This window comes from Labrus mixtus, chromosome 9 (assembly GCF_963584025.1).
Source record: "Labrus mixtus chromosome 9, fLabMix1.1, whole genome shotgun sequence".
NCBI classification, from domain to species: Eukaryota; Metazoa; Chordata; class Actinopteri; order Labriformes; family Labridae; genus Labrus; species Labrus mixtus.
This window is the reverse complement of record NC_083620.1, coordinates 3,491,716-3,503,720: the sequence shown is the minus strand read 5'-3', so window position 1 is coordinate 3,503,720 and position 12,005 is coordinate 3,491,716. Positions and strand designations below refer to the sequence as shown.

At 40.7% G+C, this 12,005-nt stretch overlaps 1 protein-coding gene across 1 annotated transcript in view; it reads left to right on the top strand.

The window, feature by feature from the left end:
* Positions 1-5,122, top strand: part of lrrc75a (leucine rich repeat containing 75A) — a 47,397-nt gene extending 42,275 nt beyond the window's left edge. Inside the window, exons 4-5 of the mRNA XM_061045982.1 lie at positions 1,233-1,506; positions 2,055-5,122. Of these exons, the coding sequence (XP_060901965.1) occupies positions 1,233-1,506; positions 2,055-2,666 (886 nt within the window). The 3' untranslated portion in view covers positions 2,667-5,122. The remainder of the gene's footprint in view (positions 1-1,232; positions 1,507-2,054) is intronic.
* The last annotated feature ends 6,883 nt before the right edge of the window (positions 5,123-12,005 follow it).

The following is a 12,005-nucleotide window of genomic DNA, read 5'->3' as shown; positions in this document are numbered from 1 at the left end:
TGAGCAGAGCCACAGTCTGCTCACCTGTTTGATTGCAGGTGCTGCACAATGTGGTGAACAGTAGTTATTTTAGATGCTCATTTGATTGGCAAGCCTCTTCTAGTGTCAGGGGGAAGGTATTCATAGATCGACATTTCTCTGTATGAGTCTTGCTTGGAGTCTTCACCATGTTCGATAAAACTCTGGCAATTGTTTCAGAAAACTTCCTGGGAATTGACTCTGACTCTGTTGTAGCTGCATCTCCTTTCTTTGTCATATAGTTTCCATTACATTCCACCCAAAAGTGCATCCTGCTAGCTCGTTTCTCTGTTTTGTGGCAGTGGGGCGTAACGCAGGCAGAGAGGATGGTGACAGGTTGGCGAGTCCTTGACCCCGTGTGTGAGCTGATTGATTGACAGCTGAAACAGGCCATGGTGACAGCCTCCTCTTGCTTTCTAAACAGCCATTGGATAAAAGCCAGGTTTTAAAAGGGGGCCACTGTCCTGCACTTTGGAAACTAGAGCCAATCAAATGCAGGACGTCGTCTCAATTTGTGGGACACGGATCAAGTGATGAAAATGCTATGCAGTCCCGCACAAAGTGAGACACCTGGACCCCCTAGTGTGGCCGTGACTGCAAGTTCAGCAACCGCAATCACCCACTGCATGCAACCTGATGAATATTCACCCCTATCCATTGTGCTGGGATACAAAGCAATGTGGACCAGGCTGGCTTCACTTTCTAACATATTTTGTCCCTCATGACGTCATAATCATTGTAGTATGCTGTTCAGTAAAAAAAAAAAAACCTTGTTCTGGTTTGGTTGAAAAGACTTCTCAAATAAAGACAACTAGTGACCAGAGGAGGTGGGTCTGTGCTTCAAGCTTTGCCGGAACAAGCTGTTAAAACTGTTTAACACAAAACTGGGAACGTAAGTCAGAACCTACACTCACAGAAAGAAACAGTGAGTTATATTAAAGTGAGTAAAACAACATATTGTTTAATGTTTTCTGTAGTGGGTGTTTCACAGTGAATACATTTCAGCCAGTAAGATGCAAACATGGAAACAGAAACATTACCATGTGACCCTTGTTTCAGTTTGAGAAGTGTGAAAATGCAGGTTTTTATGAGAGGTTGAAATGTTGCAAAATGTGCAGTCCCATCATTTATTATTTTAAAAAAAGACAATAAGATTAAATGCAAACGACAGCTTTAAAAAATAGCCCAGTCTGACAATGTTTCCCCCCCTCCAGTTTTAAGGCGGTGCTGTCGGCGCCTCCCTCCAGCGGAGCGTTGGACCTCTCCGGGATCCCTCTGACGGCTCGGGACATGGAGCGTCTGTGTGCACACCTGCAGCATCACGCCTCCAACATGATGAGCCTGGAGCTGGGCTTCACCGAGCTGACGGACGAGGCCTTCCTGCTGCTCCTACCAACGCTGGCCTCACTGCCGCACCTGGAGACGCTCGCACTGAACGGAAACAGGCTGACCAGGGCCGTCCTGAAGGAGCTGACGGACGCTCTAAAGGTCAGAAAGTCACATATTGGTGTAATATCTGTAAATGTCATACATAGACTATTTTTCTGAAGAGAAAAAAAATCCGGAATTCTGGAAAAAAAACGGATGAATCTCATCCCTCATAAAACAACACATTCCTCATAAGATTTTTACAACTGAGCTAGTCACATGCTAAAGGCTAGGCAGGCTAGTTGTCACATGTTTGTGATATTGAGGTCACTTTCTAAACATGCTTTTGGAGATTTAAGAAAATTATGTGAAGATCTAAAAGGTTGTTAGTAACATTTGAGGATGGTACATTCATGGGGAAAGAAATCTGTAATAATTGGCCTTAATTATAAAAAATGAACATTTTAGCAGCAGGTACATGTGAAACATCCATCCTGTTAATAGCAATGCTAACAGCAAAAGTGGTAACGTTAAACACTCAGAATGTGAGTTTGAACGTTTTTGCGTTTCCATGTGAACACCTCTGAGGGGGCAGCTCTAGTTGAAGATGATGTTGATGATGATTACTTTTATTTTGAAGTATACAATAAACTTTCTCTGCCCTATAGGATCCAGGCAGTTTCCCCAGTGTGACCTGGATTGACCTGGGCAACAACGTGGACATCTTCTCCCTGCCGCAGCCCTTCCTGGTCAGCCTGAGAAAGCGATGTCCCAAACAGGGGAACCTCCCCACCATCCTGGAGTTTGGAGAGAGTCAGGCCAGCGACGCCCCCGAGAGGCTGAGGGGCCTGGGCGAGGAGGAGGAGACGGACGACACCAATCGAACTGAGAGCATGGGCGAGCTGCGCTCCGAGGTGGAGGAGGAGCTGGACGGAGAGATGGAGATAGAGGAGATGATGGAGGAGCTGCTGGACTTTGACCGGGAAGTGCAGGGAAAGGAGGATGAGGAGGAGAGCATGTGGACGGTGGAGGAGCAGAGGAAGGTGGGGAGGTGGAGGGGCAGAAGCCGAGGGGCGGAGGAGGAGGAGGTGCAGAGGAAAGACGAGACGCAGGGGAGGAGGGCGGCGGTCGTGGAGGACGAGGACGACACGCAGAGCCGATCCTCCCACATGTCCTGCTCCAGCCAATCGCAGCACTCCTCTGGAGCGATGGAGCCGATGAGAGCGGAGGAGGACTTTGATTTAGACGAGGTGACCGACCAGTCAGATCACCTCACCTGATTGCTGCTTTCTGCTTACGTTTTCCCTCCTGCGTCCAGTCCTCTGTGTGCAACACTGAGCGTGCTCAAAGTCAAACAAGGAAGCTAAGTTTGAGTAAACAGATGAAGACTCCCCGCTCCCACGGCTGATCTGAGGTCAGATCCTGACAGAGTGACAGCTGATCCAGGTGACTCTCTGTGACTGTGGCATGAGAAGACAATCACCTACAGGACATGTGTTTTATTAAACTGTATGTTATTTAAAGTATAATTAGACTGAGGATGCTTACAATAGAATAGACTGATGAATTATATCACGTGAGGCTTTTATGTACAGAATGTTAACCTATTCAGGTCCCTTCCTCCTGCTAACCCTGCTAATACCTACATGTGCCTGTCACGCATCCCCTTACTGCTGCGTCTTAGAAAACTGAGACACACTCAAACTAATCAGGGCCCTTTAAACACTTTATGAAATGTTTTGCCAAAAAAAAAAAACAGAAATGGAAAATGTTTCAAATGTTTCTTCCCCCACACATAACGTTGACGACAGACAAGCCAGATGGTTCCAAAGATAGACGGGAATCAAAAGGTCGCTTCGTGGAAATCAGTGTCCTCTTAAGAAAAGGAACAGATGCATCGTGATTTGGTGAGTGAGAGACGCACAGGAGGAGGAATTTAGTGTAGCTGAAACTAAAAGAAGTCAAATAAGAGATACAGAAAAGGATGCAGTAAAAAGTCTGATGATTGTCAGGAAACTGTGAACAGTGTCCGGGGAAGATGAGATGATCTTCTTGCCACAACAAATATCTGAGGGGTGTACTACGAAACAAGAGAACGAGGTATAAATGAGGTTTGATGAAGTCAGAGCTTTCAGTGCCACACAGCTGGCTCTCCTTTCATTTTTTATTTACAGGTTCTACAAAACAAATGTAGCCTAAAGTCGTCTGTTCAGGATGTCAAATGCATGTAAATCACAAGAAAATCAGTTTCTTTTTCAGGTCCATACTGCTGAAGCAACTCAAAGTGAAGCCTCTGTGTAACCGACTATTTACAATTAAACTGAGACTCCCAACAAACAGATGAACGGACACTTTCCAATAAATGATGGTGTTTACCTTGCAGACACTGGAGGGTCAAATTATGCTTTGCTTCTAATCTGAACACACGGACGCTTCTCAAGTTGCTGTTTTCTGGCTTCACACTATACTAGACCATTTTATGCCCAATTTTGGGCCCAATTTGGCCCCTTCAACGATTAGTGGGCCGTGGTTCGATTCAGGGCTTGTCGCAACTGATATTTGTCCAAATAATCCTCAAGTATATGGTGTCACAACAATTATTTTACTGCTCCTGATCGGGTCCAGACATCCCTGATATGGATTCATAAATATCAAACGTTTCATTTTTACAATTCCAGATCGGGCTGCGTTTTTAGCGATATCTTTTAATTTCTCATCACCATTTCTTATAAGTCTAAAAGATGTAGGCACAAAACTCCTGAAATCTCCCAAACTTTTTGAGGATGAGCCAAAGATTTTTCTCCAACTTTTACCCAAACGTTTTCCTGACAGCCCTTGCTCGTTAAATTTAAAGAAGTCAGAGGCGATGGGCAGGAAATATTCAGGAGAATTCCCAGCGAGCTGTTGAGCAGGAGTGATGACGTTATATCCTGAGACTGATGTGCATCCTGCAGAATCTTCTTGCACGTAATGAAGCTGCTTCATAGTCTTTTCTGCTCACCGTTATGTTCTTTACCACTCGTTTGCTGGTACTGTGAATATGTCAAGTGACACGTAGCATTTATATAACGGCAAAAACTGTCATCAAAGTACAGGAATCTGTTGCTTCGTCTGCTTTCTTGGATATTGGCAGCATCTTGCCAATATCCCCCCCGCCCGCCCCTGGGATGCCTTTGCCCCACTTCCTGTTTTAAAAACTCTCGGGCTGTCAGGCATATGTGTGAATAAACAACTCATAGATTTCAGGGGCAGACATCCTGAAATTGTGTTGAGAATTTGAAGGAGTGCATGAGTGAAAACAGCCACAAACAGCTGATCACCAGTTAGGTGATGTCTGTTGTCTCTGACTTGGGCTTTAGGGGGTTTTGTATTCAGCCTAAACAAAGAAAGCCTGGGCATGTTGAATTTGCTTCGTAGTGCAGCCCTCTGAAGAATCCATTAAGAAATATTTAGTAGCCTTTCCTCCTAATCGAGGTCATGTTTCACTCCACAGTACTCTACACGTGCTTACAGCTCTGTTTTCACACAGGCCACTCTGTTACTGTACACTGAGTCGACACTATTTATATCTATTAGTTTGTAGCTGTCACCCAGCCTGTGCTTTCCCTTTATATGCCCTGCAAAATCTGAAAAAAACCAAGCTGTATTTTTGGATGTGGAGTGTAAACAGTATGTAATAATTCAACTGTTCAAGAGTGATTGTTTGGACCATAGATTAAAAAGGAATACCACTTTATTCAAGGATTGAGACGTGTCATATGTGTTGTGAGTTCTCTGTGAAGGGGAGAGTTTTACTGATATGAAAAGCTGCCCAAAAGGTACAAAAACATTCATTAAAAATGAAATGAAAAGACGTTTTATTAAGCGCATGGTAATTATTTTTGTTATGTTGCATCCTTGAAATGAACCGGTCAGAACTCGTCCATCTTCACTTTTAGCAACTTTTATTAAAGAAATGCCCCACAGCTTTACACAAGCTTCGTTTTCAGCCTACACACACCTCTGTGTCTTCTTCACTGAGCCTCCCTTAAAGGGCCAGTGTCTTAATCTTTAAAAGTAGATAAAACACACAGTATTTACTGTTTACTCTTAGAAATGTAAATTAACTTAAATACTTCTGGAAATTAAATTAGTCTAATATACACTGATATAACAAAATGACAGAAAAAAATATGAAAATATGAAAAAGCATTTTCAGCGTGTTACAGTTGCAACACATCATTAGGCATCGCTCCTATAGATGACATGGTTTAAATGAACGAGGATGTTGCTCTATTTATAATTTAAATGTTATTATATTTATGTTCTTTGTTAATCCCCAAGGGTAAATTCAGGTCCATAAGATTCTGTTTGTGCGTGTGTGTGTGTAGTTTGGGCCTATGTTTTTGTGTGTTTCTAGCATGTCTCTCATAGGCTCTAAGGTATTTTAGAACATAATTACATAATAAATGATAAAATATGATAATAAACAGCATACTGGGGCTATATGAAGGTGAATTCATCAGTTTGAGGATCTGGCATGTGCTTCCTTTTTCATTCAGGTGTTGGCACTGGACAATAAAGGTTACTGACTATCCCATCACTCTGTACCTCAGGGCTCTGGACATTATGAGGTGGCTTTATTTTATTGATTTCAACTGAATTTATGGGTTTGAGGGTTAACCACATTGAGCGTTGAGGGAAATTACCATATTTTATAGGTTTTTGGATGGGGGCGTCAGTAGACTGGATCTTTCCAGATGCCCCGACGGCAGCACTAAAGTTAAAAACAAATCTCACCTGGGATGGGAAATAAATCTGGAACACAATCACAGTAATACATTCACACCATGCCAGGAACACACTTTGACCACTGGCCATCTGAACCTGCGCTGTTCATTTCCTCTCATCCATCCTTCTTTTTCTTCACAGTCTCCAGGGTGAGGGATGTACGATGGTTTGTGGTAATGAGGGTGTAAAAAGCCCCCCTCCCCCTCGTCCTTTTAAGACTGCCCTTGGAGCCTGCCCCTTTAAGACTGTACTCTGCGTCTGCCCCTTTAAGACTAATGACTCCAGACTAAGGGTAAACTAAAGGACAGAGGATCATGTGTTGAGAAGCTGCAGAGAGAGAGAAAGCCAGCACCAGGACAAGTACTTGTGCGTCAATTATACAAGTAGGCCTAAGTTCTTTGTGTGTTTATTTCATACAGATCTATTTGTTTGAATTATTGGAGACTAAATGCATATTTTTATATTAATTTAGATAGTATGGCTTAAGAATAGTTTGTCAAGGTGAGGGAAGGCATTAAGCATGCAGCACAAGAGCATGCTCCTCCCACATGAGCACCTTTAAAGAGGATACATCAAAGACAGATTGTGCCTTGTTAATTGAGGTCTTTGGTGTCAGTAGTTAAGTGATTAATGTCATTCTGGGTTTATCAACCATGTTGTAGAGATTGTGTGTCATTTGAATACACTTTTTCATTGGTATTTGTTTCTTCTGTTTATAGAAACCACAATTGCAATACTCTTACTTAAACCACCACAACAACACAGTTTAATCAACTCTCCACAGTGCTCAAACCTATCAGCATCACTAATCACTCTTTTTTTAGAGGTCTTGCTCTGCACTCTGGGGGGACAGACTTCAATCCTAACTTTGTGGATTTTGCAGACAAATCTAATTGCATGCTCTCAATGTCCAAAGGCCAGCTTTGCCGGTACACTTCACTTCACCGATCACAGGTAATTCACCTGTAAGTACAGGTAAATTTGTTTGCTTCTCAGACACATTGGCCTGAAATACACACATGCACAAACAGAACCTTTCATCATGCATTAATGGAGATGTCAGAGTGGGGCTGCTGCACACTGCTAGGCAGGGAGCGCACTACAGCTGTTCTGGGTTGCCTTGCTCAAGGGGACCTCTGCAATGCTCAGGAAGTGCCCTGGCACCTCTACAGCTACCAGACCAACTTCCCATATTATGGTCCACACCGAAACCGAAGAAAATTAACATTTATGTTTATCTCAGAGTCAGTTACAAAACAAGCTCTGCACATGTTGTGTCAGGTGTGCTACAGACAGCAGAGTGGGACTTTATGACTGGATTAAGAACTCCTGCTCTAGAGCTTAGATCAGGGGTGTCCAAAGTGCGGCCCGAGGGCCATTTGCGGCCCTTGAGGGGATTTTTTGCGGCCCGTGACATCAAATGAAGAATCAGAAGATTTTGGCCCGAGGCCTTGATTAAGATTGGCACATTATCTTGTTTTTCTTCATTCATGTTAACAAGGGCTGAACAATATTCCTAAAATAGAAAATGTTCAGTAAGATGTTGTTGTTTTTTTTAATCTACAGCTTTTACTATTTTCCACATTTTTTTATGAAAAAAAACGTATGCAAGGTTTTTGCAAACAAGCGGACTGTTGTTTAACCATTTAATGACCTGAGTTAAATGCAGAAAGTTTTTCCAAAAAAATGAACCACGTTACAGGCTTGATTCTGAGACAAAAACAAATAAAGTAGAACGAAGAAATCTAAATATTTGATTTCCTTTTATTAAAGGGTTTCTTTAGCGAGCCTTTTGATTCTGATCTACAAAGCCTTCCTATTTTTTCAACTATATTTTAAAAAACAAAACCTGTGGCCCGCGAGCGATTCTAACACGACAATTTTGGCCCGCAAGAAAAAAAGTTTGGACACCACTGGCTTAGATGAACACGCTCTGATCAGTTTCATCAGCCTGGCTACCTGCAATGCATAAGGTAGCTGGTTCTTTCTTAGGGATGGAAATATAGCAATCATGACTCTCTTTCCCTGTAACGGTTTGGGTCTGTGCCTCTTGGATTTTAATGGTGTTTTTGTCTGAGACAGTAAGTTAGCTAAAAGTGCACAACGTTGTTTATTACAAACTACACATCAACCTTACAAAGCCCATTTGTACGGCCATTAGTGTCTGAACGAACCATTAGGTCACTGTTGAGCTGAGAGGCAAAAAGAAAGTAGGAGCTCGGTTACAGGCATCCGTCCATGGCAGAAGAGCCGCTCAGACTAAACTTCAATGAAAAAAACAAGGTGCTGTCTAGTTCTATTGCTCCCCCAGTAACTTAGCAACACAGTATGTCTTAAAGGTACAGTACTTTCCACAATTTCAACTGTAACATCCTCCTGACTGAAAATAAATTAAATCCACACAACCCGCTCATTAGAGAAGTTAAGAAATTAGGCTAAAGATTTATTTTCAGAATGTATTTTTCTCTGGTGTGTCAGTCACAAGCTGGTTAACATTAGTGGACACCTGACACTGCTTTGCTCATTCATGTTGTGTCAGTCGGGTTACAGTTAGCTAAAGTTAGCTAACATGCCCAGCTGATCACTCTTATGTTCAATAAACAGTTTAATAACGGTTATATCAGCAAAACACAATTTACATAAAGCTACATGTCCTTTTTATTCACTTAGCTAGTGAATAATGTTAAATAATATATCATTCTCTGCTTATAGAACAATTCATTTTAGCCTCCTGCTTCAACTCACATCCTGACCTTTAATCTTGTGATGGAGGTTGACCTTCCATCCGTCTCCTGCGGCAGGCTGCCATCGGTAGCCGTCAGCAGTTTACCCAACCGAACCTTGTTTTCTGGATCTGGATCTAGACGATACAGCATAATCATCTTGGTACAAGAAAAAATAAACTGTGTCTTCTGTAAACATGTTATTTCCTTCTTGTCAGTTTGAATGTTATTTCCACAAGTGAAATCTAAATCTGAACCAGTGCACTTTTGATACATTTTAAAACAACTTGCCGTATATCAGACAGCATCAGACTGGGTGAGAGATTCCAGTTTATACTTCCACAGTCCAAACACATGTTTGTTAGGTTCAATTGGTGATTTTTGATTGTCCGTAGGTGTGAATGTGAGTGTGACTGGTTGTCTGTCTCTGTATGTCAGCCCTGTGATTGACTGAAAGTCCAGGGTGTACCCCCGCCTCTCGCCCAATGACAGCTGGGATCGGCTCCAGCCCCCCCGCAGTAAAGATAATGGATGGATGGATAGAAAAGTTCAAATGTCATTTCCAAATAGTATGAAAAAATATTTCCAGCAGCCTTTCTGGAAACAGGTTGCTGTAGTTTGCAACACAACAACTTGAAATAGGTTTTTAAAAAAGCTTACAAAAAAGGAAGATTTACCTCATCGGAATTCCTCTTTTGTTGGTTTGGAATATTGTGTCATCATTCCCCTTTTGTCCTTCTTTACTTTATTCACTGAAGCTCCACATATGAACATATTTGATCTACATCTCTATGTGTTGTTTTCTCTCTTATATTCCTCTGTAAGTTAAAATACCTGCAGCAAACATCACCCTAGGCAGAATATCCTGTCCTTTAAGACACAAGAGCATCGATGTGTTCTCCTTGGACTCAAAGGCAGAAGAAGATATGAATGCTTTACGAGAGCAGAAGATGTGAGGATGTTGTGTATTTTCTGCTCAAGGACGCTGCTTATACACTGAAAAGAAACATGAGGGTCTAAAAGCTGTCATAGTCTTGGACCTTTTCGTTATCTGCACGTATTCTAAAAGTGTTTCTTAATGTAAAGTCTTTTCATCTTCTCCTCTTTCACCAAAGCTCCCATGGATCTTTCATTTTCATGACATTTTATTGGTCCATTGAGAATATTGTTCTGGGTTTTTATTTACAGATGAAATTGTAAAAAGTACTCTTTTTTGTCTTGGATCCCAATAAATTCTATCATATAAAAAAATCCTGTATTTTTTGTTTGAAAGTTGTAGGCGTCGGTCACATCGAGAGTGGGTGCCTCGATGTGGAGCAGCATCTATCAGCTTCCACACATTCAGCTGTTGCTCATTTCTCTTTTTAAAACAGTCGTTTGGGCTTCTTATTATTCTGCAGTAAAGCACCAATCTCTAACTTCCATCTTGAAACAACCGTTTTAAACTTGACCTGATAGCACACTAAACTTTCAACTAGAAGAATGACGTCTATCCCATGTCCACAGAGTCAAAAGTAGGTCTGTCTTCCTTAAAAGAGAAGGATGGATCATTGTTTCACCTTTCTCTACGAGGACAAATGACATGACCTGCTTTCTTATTTATGTTCTTCACTGACTCCTGAATCTGTCAGAAGCTGAACCCTTACCTCTCATGGACTCAGGTATGAAATTACTTAAACTCACTCTTTGATAAAAGAGCTGTCAATGTTTTTGTTCAATCATCTTGTTTTGATACGGTGGCCCTGAAGGTAAACTGCAAAGAAATTTAACAAAACATGAAAAACATTAAACAGAAAAAAAAAATTTCAAGAAACAAAACAAAAAAGTATTTTAATGTTTCCGTTCCATGAAAAGTTTATTTGCATTTTGTTAAAATAATTTTGCGTTTCATTAAATACTTCTGCCCAAACTGAAAAGTTGAATGGTTTAGTGAAATGTTTTTGCAGTTGACTTTCGGAGGCTACCGTAGTCTAAGCCAGTTCCCAAAGCGGGGGTCAGGACCCCCTGGTCTCAGCTACAGACTCACCTTAAACTTCAGCATTTTTATCATATTGCACATGATTAACTGCCTATTGATTTATCTAGTTTTTTATGTAGTAAATTCCTTTATTGTTATTTGTGTGTAACTTAAGTGTTGCCGTCTTTGCCAGGACTCAAGATATTTTTTATATTTCAATGGTAATAATCCTGGTTAAATAAAGGCTAAATTGAAAAAAGTTTATCCTGATTTAATTTCCCCAAAGAAAATGTAGTACAGGATATGAAGTACAAAACAAATAAGCTAAGTGTCTCTTCAGGTGTGCAGCCTTTATAAGTGAGATACAGTTTTTTATAGAACGTAACTCAAGGTGCTTTACAGTGCTAAAAGAGCATTCAAAATAAGACATTCAAATGCAAAATATATTCAAATAAAAGCCCAACAGCCTTTGATTTAATGTTTTAATAAGTTTAAACTGTGGAATGCAAACAATATATGTCTGCTTTGACCTGAGTCTTACAAATACAAAATACTGAAACTGATACCAAGACAAAGGTTGTTTATATAATTTATCATAACTGTTTAGAGGGCATTTAGTCGAGTATTAACCATGAACAAATCTACAACCTGTAAATCATTTTCAAAGGTTGAAAGGTTGATGTTGACCAGTGACCGGCTAACTGTTACATAAATGTAATGATTTAAAATAGATTTTACAACTTTCATTTTTGTTACTCTTCTTTTAATGTAATTAGGATTCTGATGGCTGACTTCAGACAACAACAGATATGTTTGACAAGATAAATATTGAAATGATTACTGATTTATAACAGCACTTGGCTGACACCTAGTGGTCAAGTTATCAAATTGCAGTCTAGCGGTTTTTTACTGGTTTAATTCAAGAGTGTGTTTTTTGTTTTGTTTTTGAAAAGATCCTTTGGGGGCAGAATGTAGCCTAAATAAAAAATGCCCATAGTGTAAATACAGCATTGATCCAAACAGCACTGGGCTTTCTCAAAATGGAATAAAAGTGTACCAACATTAACAGGAGAAAAAATGTAGCTGTCAAACAATACCAAATTTTAATAAAACAAGAAATAAATATTATTGGCATATTTAGACTTAATTCAATGATTATAAATGATAGG